At 37.5% G+C, this 19,794-nt stretch overlaps 1 protein-coding gene across 1 annotated transcript in view; it reads left to right on the plus strand.

The window, feature by feature from the left end:
• Window positions 1-18,931, plus strand: part of LOC149146882 (sodium/hydrogen exchanger 5-like) — a 295,386-nt gene extending 276,455 nt beyond the window's left edge. Inside the window, 4 exon segments of the mRNA XM_089445932.1 lie at window positions 17,790-17,887; window positions 18,013-18,104; window positions 18,288-18,477; window positions 18,479-18,931. Coding sequence (XP_089302058.1) covers window positions 17,790-17,887; window positions 18,013-18,104; window positions 18,288-18,477; window positions 18,479-18,527 — 429 coding nt within the window. The 3' untranslated portion in view covers window positions 18,528-18,931.
• Window positions 18,932-19,794: the final 863 nt, after the last annotated feature.

Here is a 19,794-nt window from a genome sequence, read left to right on the forward strand (position 1 = left end):
GGGAGTTGCAGTTTTGGGAAAACCAACAACAACACGGATGCAGAGGGGGCTGCCGTACGGACGCAACGGTGGCAGAGGCGGAGCCATGGGCAACAATACAAGACGCAGTAGTGCAAAGGATGTTGGGCGGGGAGGCCTAACATCAACACAAGTACCAGTGTCAAATAATCAGAGTGATGCTCAATGAGGAGTATTACTAGAGCACGGTCCTCGCTAAGAGGGAGCGTTGATTTGGGGTAGCATCAAATGTGCTCTAGCCATGAAAATTGGTGGAGAGGCTAAAGCACATGAGATCTCCAAGACCCGGAAATGGTTTTGACAGATTGTACCTGGTTTGGGAGATATTAAACTAATGGAGTTCCTAAGTCTAAACCTAGGAAAAATAAAATATTAATGGGTATTAATATAAAATTGGATTAGAAGGTTCAAAAGTCATGGATCAAGCCAAATCTAATCTTAGCTGTTGATTAAAGATTTAATCTCAACCGTTGATGGACCAACCAGAAAAGTATAAGAAGAGGCTTGAGGGTGAGTTGGAGAAAATACTGAGTGAGACCAATGAGTTCGATTTCTGGAGCAGGGTTAGCTGAAAAATTCGAACTAGTGGTCTGGGGAGCAGCAAGTACGGAACAGAGAGTCGGGAACAACACCAGAAGATCAACGCAGAGGTTAGAGAGGCAGACGCAAAGGCAACATACTGCGCAGTCATGGGAGGGCTTGCGTGGGTGACGCTGAGAGGCCCAGTGTTGACGCAGAGGGTCTGGGAGCTATGCAGAGGTCAGCGAGTCTGACGCTGAGACTGGGAGAAGTGCTGGAGAATTTTCTCTCTGTTGGGTAAGCTAGTTTGGCACCCAGTTGTACTGAAGAATCGTTGACTAATAAAATCCTCCCTTGCTGCTCCGGTTTTCCCACATTGGGTTTTTTCGGGGACTGTTGTCTAAAATACTTGTGTCAATATGTTGATTCTTGTGCATGTGTTTGTTTCTGTATTATGGTGTGATATCTGCCATAGAATTTATTTTAATGTTTACTGAAGGATTTTCATAAATACTTATTGGGAAAATAAAGTGTTCCACGGGGACACGTCTCCCAGGGTCGGGTGCGCGCACCCCTCGCACCCCACACACCCAAGACGGGGGGACGTCTAGGGAAACATTTCCCCACGTTCCCCTTTTGGGGAGACGCGGGGAGACGCAAGGGGGGACATTTCCCCAGTGTGGGGGACGCGACTCCCCAAAAGGGGGACTCCTGGGCGTCTCCCCTCAATATGGGCTATGCGTCCCCTGTTAAATTTGCTTTTAAACAATGATTTATGATAGGGAAAACCTAGTATTTGACCATATTTCCCTACTAATGCTATGCAATTCATGGTAATGTTAAATTCTTAAAGTAAAAGTGACATTCTCCTTTATCTTTCATTTTCATCCTTTTACTTAAATTTTTAACATTACCATGAAATGACTTAGGATGTTTGAGAGTGGTTCCGACCTCATTGGATTTCATATGGAGAAAGTAGAATTTTAGATCTCACTCAAAATCCAACAGACTTAACAGTTTTTTAGGAATTCAGGATTCGATGGATTGCAATGTTTCCATTGCATTTTGTCATGTACAAGGGTATGGAATTAGTATTTAATCAAGAGCACCAAGCCCTCTTTGTAACGTAGAGTGACTTTTAGACTCATCACTCCACTGTTTTTGAGTTTTAGTTATATCAATTTACTATTCCAGTATTCAGGTTTCAGTATCTATTATAGTGTATTTTGCTTAGTACTAATTAGATTCTAGAATGATGAATGATGAATTCTAATTTTAAATCAATTTAGAATCTAGAATGATGAATGATGAATTTAGTTTTTAAATCAATGTAGATTCTAGAATGGTGAATAATGAATAATGAATAATGAATATGAATTGGAGTATTTCATTATTGAATCTTGTGATCTATGGATGAATCATGTATGTCTTAGTAAGGATGATGAGTATGGATCATTGTATTTCATTATTTAATTCAATTATGTATGTATCATTGTATTTATGCTTTCATTATTGAATATGAATTTGATATATATATATATATATATATATATATATTTTTTTTTCCTTTTTAATATATATATATATATATATATATATATATATATATATATACCCCGACGTACCCCTGTCCCCCCTAAATTTCCCTAAAATTTGAGGGTACTCCCACACGTTCCCCTTGTGCGTCTCCCCGCACCTGCGTCTCCCCGTCCCGGAGTCTTGGTGGAACATTGGAAAATAAGAAGGTGAAATAAATCAATTGTTGCAGTGATAGAATTTTCACATACATATAGCTGATAATGATGAATTTGTGGATCATCTGAGTGCTTGCACATGATGGAAATCCATGCGTGAAAAAATGTACAACTATGGGGTAGTTGACATGGAGTGGTCAATGCGACTCATTAATGATGGACGAACCACTATATATACCAAGTTGAGATTTTCACATTTCACCAACTTAGAAGCTCGCATTTCAGAAAATAATTTCGGTGATCTCAATGAGATAATTTCGGAGAAGTTCAGAGAAAAATGTTTCGGTATCAACAACAGAAGTTCGAATATGTGGAAAGGGAGTCTTGATGCTATTACAATCAAGAAGTTCGAATCTTAGAGAGTTTGTTTCGGTGCTGCAATAGAGATATCAAGTTCGGATAAGAGTTTCGATGCCTTTATAGGGAGCTCAGATAGGGTATAAAGAGAATCTTTATGCTCCTACAGTTCGGTGCTATTGTGCTCCCACAGTTCGTGTTGAGGTCTCGGTGCAACGTGATAGAATTCATTGCTAACATAGTGACAAGGATCTTGACATGCAAACGCAAAGAAAGAAGGATGACCTGATGGAGGTGGTTGTTGGCATTATGATGTATGTGTTGTACTTGATGGCAACCCTCTTGTAGTAGAACAAGTCTCGTGTATATGGGAACTAGATGAATCTACAAAAGAGATATCAGATGTGACAGAATGCATGACAGTAGTGTTTACAAATGTGATGAAATGCAGGGCAACTTCAAAGAATCAATTTAGAAGGCAACTCACTCGGATGAAAGATCACAGTATAGCAAGTAAACAACGAAGAATTACAGATCAGTCTTCACAGAATGAAGAAAGAGAGGTATACGCAGGTTCACCACTGATCAAGCTACCTATACATGCAGGTTCACTGTATACAAGTCGCGTATACGTACACACGCACTTTCACAGAAAGAGAAGCGCGTATACCTTGGAAAAATAAATTTTTGGTTCGAAGTATTTGGTCCATGGTATTTTGATCCATGGTATTGGTCCAAGGTATCAAGTTCGAGGTATTGACCCTAGGTATTTGGTCCGAGGTATCAGGTCCAAGGTATTGACCCTAGGTATTTGGTCCAAGGTATTGGTCCTAAGTGGTTTTGGTCCATGGTATCGAGAAAGGCCTACAAAATCTAAAAGGAGGAGAAGATCATTAGGCCAAGGTGTGCAAGTATCGAATATCTGATGAAGTGTGAGATCTAGTATGCAGGTTATTCGGTTATGGTGTATTGCTGGATCTGAACCAAGGATGAACCTTAGCTGATGATGAAGGATAAGATCTAATGATGTATCAAGATCTTAAGTCTTGAAGTGAATTATCTTTATGTGGTTTGATCATGTATCTTAATAACTGGCACATGTTGTAGTCTGTAAATATGATGATCTGGGTATGATTGAAGTCTAGAATAGTTGTAATGTTTAAATCATCATTTACAGATCTGTACGCAGGTTCACTTTAGAAAAGGAGCGTATACACGCTGGTTCTGCATATCAAAGCAGCGTATACATCATAAATTTGATTTACACATCTGTACGCTGGTTCGCTTTGAGGAAAGTGTGTATGCATGCAGGTTTGACACATGGAAGTACCGTATACCTTATAAAATATGTTTTAGTTGCTTCTATTTGCTATTGCAGTGTTCTGGGTTCTGGCTTGGGTTCTGGTCACTGTATTCTGGTGACAGCATTCAGAATGATCAGATTAATGGGTTGTCAAATTGGTTGATCAATTCTGTTGTGGTTGGTTCAAAAGGAGATTGGTTGATGCAGATATATTTGATGATTGAATGATGTTGTTGATGGATCTAGTCTGAAAATTTATGAAACGTGGTCCCTGGAAGAAAAGAGAAGGTTGTAGCCTTCTATAGGCCAGCACCTACGTATTAGTAAACATATGAGCTAGTACAAGAGCTAGGGGGTTGTAGCTCCCTTCTAGTAGAAGTTGGAGAACGAGAGAAGGTTGTAGCCTTCTATAGGCTGGCACCTACATATTAATAAACATATGAGCTAGTACAAGAGCTAGGGGGTTGTAGCTCCCTTCCAGTAGAAGTTGGAAAACGAGAAAAGGTTGTAGCCTTCTGCAGGTAGAAGCCTGTGTACTGGTGTAACACTGCATCAATACAAAAATTGTAAATAGAAATTTCTTATTATTAAAAGAAGACAAAGACAACTGCAATAGGTGGTTTTCACCCACATTGGGTTTCCACCTTATATCTTGGTCTTCATGTGTGATGCTTTATTCTATTTTTACTGCACTGTCTAATGAATTTCTGATATACTGGTTAAAGTTCAATGCATGATAATTTGGGTAAATCAAAAGATCTCTACATATACGCTGGTTGCATTAAGTACAGTGGCGTATACACGCTAGTTCATTATGCTGAAGTAGCGTATACAAATCAGTTTTGAAAATTAAATTATTGATCTGATAATACTGATTCACCCCCCTCCCAATATTATTTCCAACAATTGGTATGAGAGCAGATCCTTCAGAAGAAACTTGATTGCTTGAAGGAAGATCCATCATCATGAGTAATCAAGAAAGCGGGGGATCCATCAGACCGCCAATCTTTGATGGGAGCAATTTTGTTTATTGGAAGGTAAGAACCACAACATATCTTCAATCTCTTGGAACAAATGTTTGGGAAATCGTGGAAGGAGGATATACATTTCCATAAGCAATTCCTACAGATACAACAGGTAAAAAGCAATATGAAACCAATGCCAAGGCTGTCAATACACTATTGGGAAGTCTGTCACAATCAGAGTTTGTCAAAGTTATGCAGCTCAAATCAGTGAAAGAAATATGGGACAAAATCGTTCTAAGCTACGAAGGAGACTCTCAGGTAAAACGTGCTAAATTGCAAACTCTCAAAATTCAATATGAAGCCCTCAAGATGCACAATGATGAAAGTATAACTAGTTACTTCTTACGTATAAATGAGATTGTTAATTGCATGAATAATTTCGGTGAAGAGATAAAGGAAGTTACATTAGTTGAAAAAGTTTTAAGATCCTTATCTGCTAAATTTGAATTAAAAGTATATGCCATAGAAGAAAAGCAGGATCTATAGACTATTACTATGACACGGCTTCACGGAATCTTAACTGCCTTTGAGATGAGAAAAGGAGGTCCATCAGATATGAGAGAAGCTGCATTTAAAGCTTCAACAAAAGGAAAAGAAGAACTCAATGAATCAGGACATATTTAAGAAGAAGAAGAGGAAACAAACTTTGTCAAGAAGCTTCAACGGGGTTCCGGAAGATTCAGAAGTAAACTTCCTTTCAAATGTTTTCCCTGTGGTAGAGTCAGTCATTATGCTGCCAAATGTCCTCATAAAGATAAATATGATAAAGAGAAGGAATCTGCAAAATGGAATAGAAAACAAAGTGTAAGTAAAAAGAGCTACTATACTCATGAAGATAGCGATGGTTTATCAAATAGTGATGAAGATGAAAATAGTAATGACTATAGACTTTTGATGGCTTATGAAGATGATGATTTTTTGGATGCTTTAGTGAAGATGACCTTTATGAAGAAATCTTTAAACTTAAAATCTGTTTAGAAGAAAAGAATATGAATATAGATACCTTAACATACCAACTTGCTGAAAGAGAAAAACACAATGAAAAGTTAGAATGTGAAATTATGGGTCTAAGAAAAGATCTTGAGAAAACAAAAGCTCTCAATCTTAGATTTGCTAAGGATTAGAAACCTTAAATGAAATTATCAAAGTGCAGCGTTCTCCTCTGATAAAGATAGGTCTTGGATATACTGAAGAAACATCTCAATCACAGAGGCCGTCAATCTTCACTAAAAGCTATCTTGATGCAGCAAAGAGCAGCGAACAGTTTGACAATCGTCACAAAGGCATAAAGCAGATCACTAGGTGAATCAGGCTCAATTTACTTAAAGGATGAATAGAAGCCACAATCAACCTCAGGTAAATTGTACTCAATTTGCTTCAAAGATAAATATCAAATAGAAACTACAATCAACAGGTCAGTAGATTCGATAATCATAGGAACTTTTTTAATGGTCAATGTTTTTCATGTCATAATTTTGGACACAAAGCTGCTCAATGTGTTGCTTACAAAACTATCATGACTAGTGAAGCACGAAATCAAAAGAATGTGTCAGGGATCAAGAAAAGTTCCTATAATAACTTTTCTCTTCTTGAAAATGAAATAGAATGCTCAATCTGTAACAACTTTGGCTATGAAGAATCTGAATGCAAGAGTAAATTTCGGCAAATAGTTCAAAAGGAGTAAACTCCATTAAATCCCAAAATATGGAGAAAGAAAGAACCGCAAACAGAAAGATGTGGTATAGCCTTGTATGCAGGAGGACAAGAAAACTAGTAGTACATCGACAGTGGATGCTCAAAACACATGACAGGTGACAAAGAGAAACTACACTCATATAATGTCTTAGAAAAGGAAAAGAGTGTCTCATTTGGAAACAACACTCCTGCTGTCTTAAAAGGTAAAGGCTCTGTTTTCTTGAAAGAAAAAGTTAAAGTTGGGAATGTTATGTATGTTGATGGCTTAAAGCATAACCTGTTGAGTGTGAGTCAAATGTGTGATCAAGGAAATGAAGTAGTGTTTCGATCAAATGGATGTGTTGTTCATGAGCTTGATACAGGAGAAACCGTGATCAAAGGGACAAGAACTCCAAACAACCTATACATACTCAAGGGAGGACAACAACAATGCTATCTAAGCAAAAATGATGAAAACTGGCTATGGCACAAAATATTGGGACATCTAAGCTTTTCTCATGCGATTCCAAGCTGTTTGTGATCTTTCAGATATCAACATTCCTGAAAATACTATATGCAAATCATGTCAATTCGGTAAGCAAACCAGATATCACTTCATCAAAAAGGAAGGGTCAGCTAATAAGCCTCTTGAACTTGTTCATACTGATTTATGTGGTCCATCAAGGAAAAAGTCACCTCGTGGAGAAGAATACTTTATATTGTTCATTGATGATTTTTCCAGAATGTGTTGGATAGGTCTTCTAAAGCATAAAGATGAAGCATTTGAAAAGTTTAAAGCCTTCAAAGCTTTGGTTGAAAATGAATCAGATTGCAAAATCAAATGCCTCAGATTTGATCGAGGAGGGGAATTTACCTCGGATGAATTCTTTGACTTTTGTGAACAACATGGAATAAAAAGGCAGTTCTCCATTGCAAGGATTCTTCAACAAAATGGAGTGGTAGAAAGGATGAACAGAATTGTTCAACAAATGGCTCGTGCTATGCTAGATGAATCTGGAACTCCTGCAACCTTCTGGGGTGAAGTTGCATTTGCCGCCGTCACTACTCTCAACAAAGCAAATGTTCGGGTAAATAGCACTCAAACTTCACATGAACTTTGGTATGGTAAGACTCCTACTGTAAAATACTTCAAAGTTTTTGGAAGCAAATGTTACATCAAAAGGACTGATGAAAAACTTGTTAAGTTTGAACCCAGAGCAGATGAAGGTATTCTTCTTGGCTACTCTTCCCGAAGTAAAGGATATAAATGTTATAATAAAAGACTTGGGAAAATTATTGAAAGTATTGATGTTGTGGTTGATGAAGCATGCAAAAATCCAAAACAGATTAAAACCGAAGATTATAACAATGAAGAAGATGAGGATCATTTTCCCACATCAAATCACACTGATTCTGAAAAAGAAACTAATGAAGCACTAGAAGAAGAGTTAACGATAGAAGAAAAGACTTCGTCCAGGTATGTTCAGAAAAATCATCCAGAAACTCAAATTTTAGGGGACAAAGGGGCAGGTGTGCAGACTAAAAGAACCATTGCCGAAGCTTCAAGCTATCTAGCATTACTATCTTCCACTGAACCTTAAAATGTAAATGAAGCATGCAGAGATGAATGTTGGGTCAAGGCCATGAATGAATAATACTTGGGAATTAGTTCCTAGACCTCATGATAAGAATATCATAGGAACTAAATGGATATTCAAAAACAAGCTGAATGAAAATGGAGAAGTTATTAGAAACAAGGCCAGACATGTTTGTAAAGGATATGATCAACAAGAAGGTATAGAGTTTGAAGAAACTTTTGCACCTGTTGCTAGACTTGAAGCCCATAAGAATGTTTCTTGCTCTTTCCAGTTTCCAGAAATTCAAAGTATACCAAATGGATGTAAAATTTTCCTTTCTTAATGGAGATTTGGAAGAAGAAGTCTATATTGAACAACCAAAAGGATTCATTCTTGGAAATGATGCAAAACTTGTATGCAAACTCAGAAAATCTCTCTATGGTCTAAAACAGGCTCCAAGGGCATGGTATTACCATCTTGACAAATATCTCCACCAACAGGGTTTTTCAAAGGGGTCCGTAGATAGCAATCTATATACAAAGATGGACACTGGTAAATTGCTAATAATTGTTGTGTGTGTTGACGATATCATTTTTGGTAGCAATGAAGAATCCATGAGTCAAAATTTTTCTTCAGTAATGCAGCAAGAATTTGAAATGTCCTTGCTTGGTGAGCTTACCTATTTTCTTGGTCTACAAGTTCAACAAAATAAAGATGGTATTTTTTTCTCACAAACCAAATATCTCAAACAGATCCTGAAAAAGTATGGCATGGAAGATTCTAAACCAGTATGTACCCCAATGGTAACAGGATGCAGTCTTAGCTCAAATGATGAATCAACAGCAGTACATCAACCAACTTACAGATCCATGATTGGCAGTCTGCTTTATCTAATAGGTACCCAACTGAACATCATGCATGCATTGGGAATAGTTGAAAGATTCCAAGAAAATCCAAAGGAATCACACCTTCAGGCAATCAAAAGGATTTTCAAATATCTTCAAGGAACATAGAACTTTGGTTTATGGTATCCTAGAGATACAGATCTTACACTTCATGCATATACAGATGTAGATTGGGCAGAAAGTGTTGATGATAGAAAAAGCACTAGTGGTGGTGCATTCTATATGGGTTCCAGGTTGGTGTCTTGGTTCAACAAGAAACAAAGTTCAATTGCATTATCTACGGCTGAAGCAGAATACGTGGCTGCTGCATCTTGCTGCACACAACTACTTTGGATGATGCAAACCTTGCAAGACATTCAGATCACATGTACTCCACCCATCTCCATTCTATGTGATAATACAAGTGCTATCAATATTTCAAAGAATCCAGTCATGCACTCCAAGACCAAGCACATACCCATCAAATATCATTTCCTACATGAACAAGTGCTTGAACAAAAGGTCAAATTGGATTATGTTCCCTCCAAAGAACAGGTTGCTGATATATTCATTAAACCACTGCCAGAGAGACATTTGAATATCTCAGACAAAAGCTGGGAGTAGTTTCTGCATCATCTTACTGTTAAATCCTATTTTTCAGAGAAAGGTTTTTATACGCGAGTTTCATGAAGCATAGTCGCGTACATACGCTAGTTTCTGTGGGCACAGTCGCGTATATGTTGGGTTGAAGAAAAGCAGTGGGCCAGACTTAGAAAAAAGGGGTCTGCTATGGTTCTGCCAATTAGCTGCTTTGTTTGATGATGGTTTCAATTTGCTGATATATTGGTCCTATAGTGTTGTTGATCACTTGATGTATATCTGATTGATGATGATGCTTTGATATCTCTTACTGGCATATGCAATGATCAGATCTGATAGTGAACAGGGGGAACAGGTTCAGGGGGAGAACATGGTTGATGATATTTTGGGAACTAATGATGGACATATAGAGATTGCTGGTTTGGACGTTGTTGACAGACGTTGCTGATGACTATCATGGTCTTGTTTAAGATATTGATCTCCGTTATATATGTCATGTATATCTTTTAATGTAAAGGTCATGAAAAGACCTAATTTGTAACCCAACTATGCATGGGACGGATGATGTAATGTTTCTTGTTTTTGTCATGTATAAACAATTGGTATATCCCCACTTGGTTGGGTGGACGAGTCAAATTTGGTATATCCTCACTTGGTTGGGAGATGGATGCATGTATGAGTCATTGGTGATAGAGGTCATTTGTGATGTATGTATAGAGTCATGTTCTTCTTTTAGAACATCTTTTTGCAGACTTTGCTTATGCTCAGGGGGAGCATGGACTCGATCATGGGAGCTCAATCAGCACACTTCAGCATATCAGAGAATTCAGCATGCACTCAGGGGGAGCATGACCATTTTCCCTTGATGACAAAGGGGGAGAGTGACTTGGTGTGGTTGTTGTTGCCATCAAGTCCAAAGGGGGAGATTGTTGGCATTATAATGTATGTGTTATACTTGATGGCAACCCTCTTGTAGCAGAACAACTCTTGTATATATGGGAACTAGATGAATCTATAGAAGAGATATCAAATGTGACAGAATGCATGACAGTGGTGTTTACAGATGTGATGAAATGCAGGGCAACTTCAAGGAATCAGTTCAGAAAGAAACTCACTTAGATGAAAGATCACAGTATAGCAGGTAAACAATAAAGAATTACAAATCAGTCTTCACAGAATGAAGAAAGAGAGGTATACGCAGGTTCACCACTGACCAAGCTGCGTATACACGCAGGTTCACTGTATACAAGTCGCGTATACATACACACGCACTTTCACAGAAGGAAAATCGCGTATACCTTGAAAAAATAAATTTTTGGTCTGAAGTATTTGGTCCATGGTATTTTGATCCATAGTATTGGTCCAAGGTATCAGTTCTGAGGTATTGACCCTAGGTATTTGGTCCAAGGTATTGGTCCTAAGTGGTTTTGGTCCATGGTATTGAGAAAGGCCTACAAACTATAAAAGGAGGAGAAGATCATTAGGCCAAGGTGTGCAAGTATCGAATATCTAATGAAGTGTGAGATCTAGTATGCAGGTTATTGGGTTATGGTGCATCGCTGGATCTGAACCAAAGATGAATCTTAGTTGATGATGAAGGATAAGATCTAATGATGTATCATGATCTTAAGGCTTGAAGTGAATTATCTTTATGTGGTTTGATCATGTATCTGAATAACTGGTGCATGTTGTAGTCTGTAAATATGATAATCTGGGTATCACTAAAGTCTGGAATAGTTGTAATGTTTAAATCATCATTTACAGATCTGTACGCAGGTTCACTTTAGAAAAGGAGCGTATACACGCTAGTTCTGCATATCAAAGTAGCGTATACATCATAAATTTGATTTACAAATCTATATGCTGGTTCGCTTTGAGGAAAGTGCGTATGGATGCAGGTTCGACACATGGAAGTAGCGTATACCTTATAAAATATGTTTTAGTTGCTTCTATTTGCTGTTCCAGTGTTCTGGGTTCTAGTTACTGTATTCTGGCGACAACATTCAGAATGATCAGATTAATGGGTTGTCAAAGTGGTTGATCGATTCGGTTGTGGTTGATTCAAAAGGAGATTGGTTGATGCAGATATATTTGATGATTGATTGATGTTGTTGATGGATTCAGTCTGAAAATCTATGAAATGTTGTCCTTGGAAGAAAAGAGAAGGTTGCAGCCTTTTGTTGGCTGGCACCTACGTACTAGTAAACATATAAGCTAGTACAAGAGCTAGGGGGTTGTAGCTCCCTTCTAGTAGAAGTTGGAGAACGAGAGAAGGTTGTAGCCTTCTGCAGGTAGAAGCCTGCGTACTGGTATAAGACTGCACCAGTACAAAAATTGTAAACAGAATTTTTCTTATTATTAAAAGAAAACAAAGACAACTGTAGCAGGTGGTTTTCACCCACATTGGGTTTCCACCTTATATCTTGGTGTTCATGTGTGTTTCTTATGTGTGATGCTTTATTCTGTTTTTACTGCACTGTCTAATGAATTCCTGATATACTGGTTAAAGTTCAATGCATGATAATTTGGGTAAATCAAAAGATCTCTGCATATACGCTGGTTGCATTAAGTACAGTTGCGTATACACACTAGTTCACTAAGCTGAAGTAGCGTATACAAATCAGTTTTGAAAATTAAATTATTGATCTGATAACACTGATTCACCCCCCCTCTCAGTATTATTTCCAATAGTGGTCTCGAGTTAATGTTGTAAGGTTCTTTGTCATCTCATCTTGAATCTACTAAAGGAATAACTTTGACTGGGTTTTCCCCGAGAGTGGGGTTTTTCCCTAACAGTGTGCCTACATCTTGTGTTCTCTTCTATTTGTTGCATGGCATTAGTTTTGATGATAAGAAAAGATAATTCTAAAGAACAAATAAAAATAATGAAAACATTACAAGATAACTTCATAATAAGAGAATTCGATTAATTGCCATCCTTTGGATTTCTCAACAGAGTGAAACATTGAAATGATGCATCCTCCCTCATACAAAGTAACAAAAGGGATAATATCGTGAATGATAATAGTAAATATATTTACATATCCTCAAATGGATCTGCATTATCTTTTGCATATTGCAACTCTACATCATGAATAGATGATGGGAGACCTGGAATATAGGTTGCATCAGTAGGCTGGACTAGTGGTGGAACAATATCCTCAAGTAGGTTGAGGTGATTCATGGTATTCAGTGTCAGGTTCAAGTCAGGGATATTAGGCTCCACATCCCACATCTTGCTCAAACCTTTTTTATGTGATAGGATACAAAAGTTGGAATGAACATACATAAGATCCTCAGCCTTTGCTGCTCCCAACGTATTTCGCTTCCCTGAATGGATGAAGCCATATGTACTCCAATTCCTCTCCGCTGATGAGGAACTAACAACCTGTGATAACAACCTAGTGGCTAGAGTGGAGAGATGAATGCCATCTCCACCATGGAAGCCCCACCAAGTAATAGGATCAAGATGCTCTCGATCATCCATAACTATTGGATCTGAAAAGCTACTAGTAGATTATACAATCCGCCAAATTATTGGCGTACTTCCATTGCAATTCCCATATCTCTATAAAGTTTCTTCAAAGATGTCTTGTATCTTTATACTACTTCAGAATCCTTGTTTGGCGATGTTCTACTAGGTAAAGACAATTTTGGAATGATAATATTTAGGGTGCAATGCATAGGCCAAAAGGTGTAATGGTGTGGTCATTTTGTTCCACCTTTATATAATTGTGTCCTTCACTTCATAATAGAATGTTTCAAAAGGGTCATTTTCATTTGCCTTGATAATTTCCCTTATCTTCTCCAACATACTATCAATGTTTTCATAAACTTCCCCCAAGCAAGGTGTATCTGTGTCAAATGTCCTAATCAAGGTCAAGATTGATTCAGTAAATTGCATAAGGTATTGAACCTTGTTCCACGATGCATCGTCAAGAATGATGGACTTGATTTTTTTTCCTCTATTAGAAGTGGAAGTCCTACATGATTCCCAAAGAGGGTCAATGACCATTGCTTGTAATGCTTGTCTTACCTCCACAAGCTTCTTTATGACAAGAATGTGGGAGGGAAAACGAGTTTTAGCAAACAACAAGTTTCAAAAAGTCAAATCTCGAATGAGAAATCATATATAAATTTGTAATTAAAATTAAGAATTTCTAATACATATTGATTAAAAAAAGAGTACCTTAATAGCTCAAACTTTGCAAAACCTCGATATATGGCCTGGGACATTGAATGATTGGTTATGAACATTTGGATTTGTTTTGCTGCTACATATATTTCATTAATCCATTCAATCTCACCAATCTTAAGAAGCATAAGGTTCAATGAATGTACTGCACATGGATTCCAAAAGATGTGATCATATCGACCCTCCACAATCAAACCTGCAGCTTTACAAACCTGTGCGTTGTCCGTAATGACTTGGACAACATTATGTGGCCCTACACTTTCTATTGCATCAATAAAAAATTTGGATATGAAAGATGCATCTTTCTCTATTCCACTCCAATCAACAACTTTCAAAAACGTTACCCCTTGGGGGTATAGTACGACAACATTAATTAATAGATGGTTTCTTTGGTCTCTCCATCCATCAAAAATTATGGACACCCCTTTTTCTGCCCATGTATCCCAGATTGTCTGTAGTTGTCTATCCACGGATTGTCTCTCTGATGCCAACAAAGTAGTGCGAAACGTTTCATATCCCAAACTTTTGTACCCTTTTGGCGCTTCATTAACTACCTTAATCATTTGTTGCTAATATGGGGAATGCACCAAATTGAATGCTAGCCCATTTGCATAGATGCAACGAGCTACATGTTCATCGGTTATGTCTCTACCTTGATTATTGATAGTTGCTTCAAGAGGGCCTAGAGTGGGCCTTATATTAGTTGTGACAACATGTCTAGATGGCAATGGAGACCTAGTTGTAGAGCTTTTCACATGGTGTTTTCCCTTCGCAAGTTTCCTATCAAAAACCTTTTTCAAAGATGCATAGAATTTCATTTTTCCGGGACTCAAACCTTGGCTAGGTTTTCCATTTGCATTTTTTGGCCTGGTGCATACTTGTACCCCTATGTTAGTTTGACCAATGAGATGGGCCTTCATTCTAGTATATGAGCCATTTTTGATATCTTGGCATTCATTGCACTTCCATTTAAATGAACCATCTCCTGAATTTTTTCCAATAATCTCTACATACTGCCATAGAGGACATTTTCTGTCTGTTTTGATGATTTCCCCTTCACTATGCTCATGCTGTGATGGTTCCATAATGATAATGGTATATAGGTTACTGCATATAAAATTAAAATTATAATATATTATTAATAAACAATTAAAAGTTAAAATACACAATTAAATACATAAAAAATAAAATACATTAAAATTTAAGAAGAAATACATTTCAAATACTTTATATGAAGACTGGGAATTACCCTCTCTCCATGGACACATGAAAAGAAATCACTTGTATAAAAGTTTATGTTAGTTTTGTAAAGAATATAAAATTAAATACCACATTCTCACACCCAATACAGAAAATGGAAAACAAGGCAGGGATTGAGGTTTGAGTTCTCTAGATTTTACACACTGACAATCTTGAGTTTGTCCCCATCTTGTATTCTGAACCTTGACAACCTAAAATCCACTATCCCTAAACAAACAATCAAACCCTCACATCTAAGCACCCAACCTAGTATAATAAACCGATAGTAAACAAAAGCATAATAAAGTGAAGATGGAACACAAAAAAAGGAAGAAAAGAAATCGCTGACACCGTTGTCGATGCCCCCAGTAAAAACATAGAAATGACATCAGAAGAGAACTAGGGTGGGTATAATGATTACCTTTTTCACTTTCTGAGTGTTCATTCCTTTCAAGTTCTTGGCGGCGACAAACTTCTAAGTTTTGTGTGTTTCTTTCAAGTTCTAACCAGCGACAAGTTGACAACCTTCTGCGTGTTCCAAGGACAAACTTCCTTTCAAGTTCAGACCGGTGACGGGTTCCTTGCAGTAACCAGTTTCTCTATCGCTATGTTCTTCACGTGTTCCAACTTCCAACGAGTCGCTGCGTTGCTATGTGAAGCAGGGGGCTCGGGGGTGCATATTGAAGGCTGCCTGGGCGTGACCACACTTCAAGAAAGACAAAAACCTAAAATAAAAATTGGGTTTGTAACTTTATGTAATTTTACTTCATTTGATTTCGGCAGATCCAACAACCTGACTCGGGATCTGTTTTCTCAGAGCATGAGCCGTTTTCGAAAATTCAAGATCCGGATTTTGGCGGATCCGGATCCGGTTCTGGTTCAGATCTGCGGATCCAAGAACACTGGCCCTTCCTATGCCGAATTCGGCAGCTTAGGATAAAACTAGGGCGTTGGAGTGTCCTTCCGGTTGAAGCTGGTAAATCAAGGCATTGGAGCATCCTTTCAGTTGGCATTGATAAATCAAGGGGGTTGGAGCCTCCTTCCGATTGTTGCTAGAGAATCTTAGAAGTTGGAGCTTGTAATTTTGAAGAGACCTATATTAAAAGTGTTTAGTGGTTTTTCTTCCAGAAGGGTTTCCACTTAAAATCTTGTGTGTTGTCTTTGATGATGTGCATTGTTGAATGGTGTTGTTGATTTATGTTTTGATCTGATGCTAATGTTGTTTAATGCTCTGATAATTAAAAAGTTAACTAATTGAAGTGAAATATTGATTCACCCCCCTCAGTATATCCAACATAGCATCTTGTGTAAACAGGGGCTTTGTACGTGGTATGCCACCTCTCAACTCTGAAATACCCCCTTGCAGATCATAAATGTCTTTTGTGGGAGGATAGGCAGAGAAAATGGCTTATGGCAGCAACATACCAACAATACCAGAACTTGTACCTTCTCGAGATCTCCACTTGGCGCATTCATTCTGCCATGAGTTTCAGCCTGGTTCGGCATCGTGTTGATGGAATGTCACACTAGATGCTGTGCAGCTACCTTACAAACCTTAATTATCATCGGGGAGGGCATATGGTCATGTCCTCACCTATTAATGCTTGGTGGGACAGTTGCCATGTGCCCTCCCACCTGGCACTCCTCGAACACCTCATCTGGGTTCAGTTGTACTGTGATTATTTGAAAACCAACTTGCTCAATAAATCTGGATGTTATTATCTATATTGATTCTGACATGTAGCTTGGGAATTCAGTGTATATATAATGTGTTTTTGGAATATCAAAAAAATATTTTGATGCTAACTATTCTCTCTCAATTGATCTTTTTAGTATTGTGAGAGAAAAACAGATCTGGCAATCAAGAGTCTCGGTGATCTGTTTTTCCTTGACCCACCTGGTGATCTGTTTTTCCTTGACCCACCTGAGAAGAGTACATTTATTGCAGTTGATGGTTTGGTTCATTCTGACAGCTGGTTCAGTAATGGAATATCCAGATAACTATTTTGGTATGGAACCAGCTAGTTTGGATCAGTTTCGCAGGGAAACAGCCACTGAACTAGGTTGACAGCCACATCAATGCATATGGAGGTCTGACCCACCGAATTGGACAGTTCTGGTTCCAGTTCAGCCAGTTTTAGAAACGCTGATTGAGATCCCTCGTTCACACAGTTTATCCAAATGGACCAGCTGCTTTCATATGGCTTCTAATAATCATTCCTCTGGTCCCATCCTTCCAAAGACATCTACAAGCTTTCCACAGCTCCTATAACTGGACGTTACAACTTTGTTTACCTGTATTAATAGGAAGGCACCTGCATGGCTTTTCTAAACCAACAATCCGTAGCCTCTTACAGCTATGATACTTCACTTTTTGAAATTTTAGACCTTCATAGTTTATTAGATTTGTTCTACTCAATAAATTGGTTTTTTAAAATGTTTTGGTTCAAATTTGCTTGTGTTGAAGACTGACATGTAGGCAAATTATCGTCAACTTTATTTCAGTACTCTATATCAGATTCAGACATGATTGTTTTATTTTCAGGGATCCATCAAAATCTACATTTTTTAAAATTAGGAGCTCATTTCCTTGAATTTTACTATTTTTCCCCTCTAATTCCATGTTTTTTTCCATCTTGCATTTATTCTGCCCTTGTCTATTTTAATATAATTGTCAGCTTGTGACATGCTTCATCTTGTGCAGAGTTCAGATGAAGAAAGTGATTATAGAGCTCCAGATGAGGCTTCTACCTCAAGCTCTGGCCAGAAACTGAAAATGAAACTCAAAGAATTGCGAAAGAGGTGTGGCAATTTTTTTTTAAATAATTAATTCATGACCATTGACTAGACTAGCTGTTTCAATATTTTCAGCTACTTGCATACACTTTGAAGTAGTTCTTACAAAATTGGGGATTAATATGGCGCAGCACTGCATCTTTTACTGCCATAGACAAGAACTTCTTGACGCCATTTTTCACAGCTCATAATGGAGATGTACATGAACATAGAACGTCGAGGGGTAAGGTGAATTTTCATGATAAATTTGATCTTATATGGCTCGTATAGATGTGGAAGTCCTGTGTTTTCTTTTAGTTTTACCTGGAAAATTTCTGATTTTGGTACCTTTCCAGACTCTAGAATTCAATATAGAGAATCCGGTTTCATGCTGGACATGGTTATGTTTCTAAGAATTTTCTTACAGGAAATGAAGCACATCATTCAGCCAGGGAAGTTTTGAGGACTTCTAATGATAGAGGTAGCTCCACAAGTTCTCCACTTTTACAGAGCACTGCACCAAATGGTCGAGATCATCGTGTAGAAAGTAATGATGGAAGATCGAGATGGCTTTCACCAGGAAATTATTTACATAATGACAAGTAAAGAAATATGTACACAAAGTAAAGAACATGAAAGACCTGGCCGGGCTTCAGGCATATCATAGTCACTAAATGGGCCAGACATCATGTACTAGTAATTTCAACATGGGATACCAATACGACCCTCCCGTTGAGAAGGAGAATGTAGTATCATTTTTATGGAGTTGAATGTGTATGTATAATTCTTGGCATTCATCTATATTATTATTTATTGCAGCACTATGGTTATTACCACAAATTCAAGTAATAGGGCATGCATACGAGCATAGTGAATGGAATCAAGAGTGTTAGCCCTTGTAAACATTGATTGAGAAATATATTACTGGCTTGTAAATGTTCAAAATGATGCTTCATCTCTCTTGTTATTAAATTCCATATCCATATCAATAGAAGCTTATCACTTCGGCATCAGCAAGTGTAATTACCGCTCCGACTCAATATTGAAGAAACATGAGGATTCCATGTTTTATTATGCTGACCTCTTTGTGACAACTCTAGATTGGATATTATTTTAGTATAATTATCTACTATGCTAAAATTATCTTTCCTTTAATACCATTGTATTTTGATGTGAAATTTATTATCAAGATCTCATGTATGGGCCAATTTTTTCAACTTGAGTACGTGCAATCACAAATGCACAAAGGGGTGCTGCAATACACATTTAGCGGGCGTAGGTATTTACAGTTTTGTTTTTAAATCATTTGTCTTTCCAAGGTTTATCTCATGACATGTAAATCAATGCTTGACTAATAACTCCTACAATTTCTCAGAGTGTCAATCCTGAGGGTTATCTCTCCTAATGACTCTAGGTAAGTATTTTGTATTTTCTAGTCTGTAAACTTAGTCATCAAAACTCTCAAATTTTATGTTTTTGTTGATATGAATCCTGATTAAGCTTAATCTGTAAATGGTAAGCTTATAGCCTGTCCATTGCATCAACACAAAATATTGAGTAATGGAGGAACAGTAATTTGAAATTAGGAAGACAAAATTGTTAATGAATGAATCTTGTAGCTCTCAGGTGAGGAGCCCTTGAGGCTGCCAAACAGCGCTGCACTTTCATTGAATGAAGAATCAAACATTATATATCTTATACAAATAAGCTTAGTTAGGAAGATGAACAACCTCCTAAGAAGTAGGATCTAAAGCCTTAATAAAGACAATCTAAACAATACAACACCTCTTTCCATTATTTCCAAGTCTTGAACTTAATGGAGAAAGAATTTATTTCCGCACCTAATATCTCCTTGAACAATTCAAATTTCATATTCTCAAGGGGCTTAGTGAAAATATCAACAACATTTTCACTAGTAATACAATATTCAAGAA

The sequence above is a fragment of the Pinus tabuliformis genome, chromosome 9 (genome assembly GCF_031772625.1).
Source record: "Pinus tabuliformis cultivar Carrire ecotype Pingquan chromosome 9, CPIR1, whole genome shotgun sequence".
Classification (NCBI taxonomy): domain Eukaryota; kingdom Viridiplantae; phylum Streptophyta; class Pinopsida; order Pinales; family Pinaceae; genus Pinus; species Pinus tabuliformis.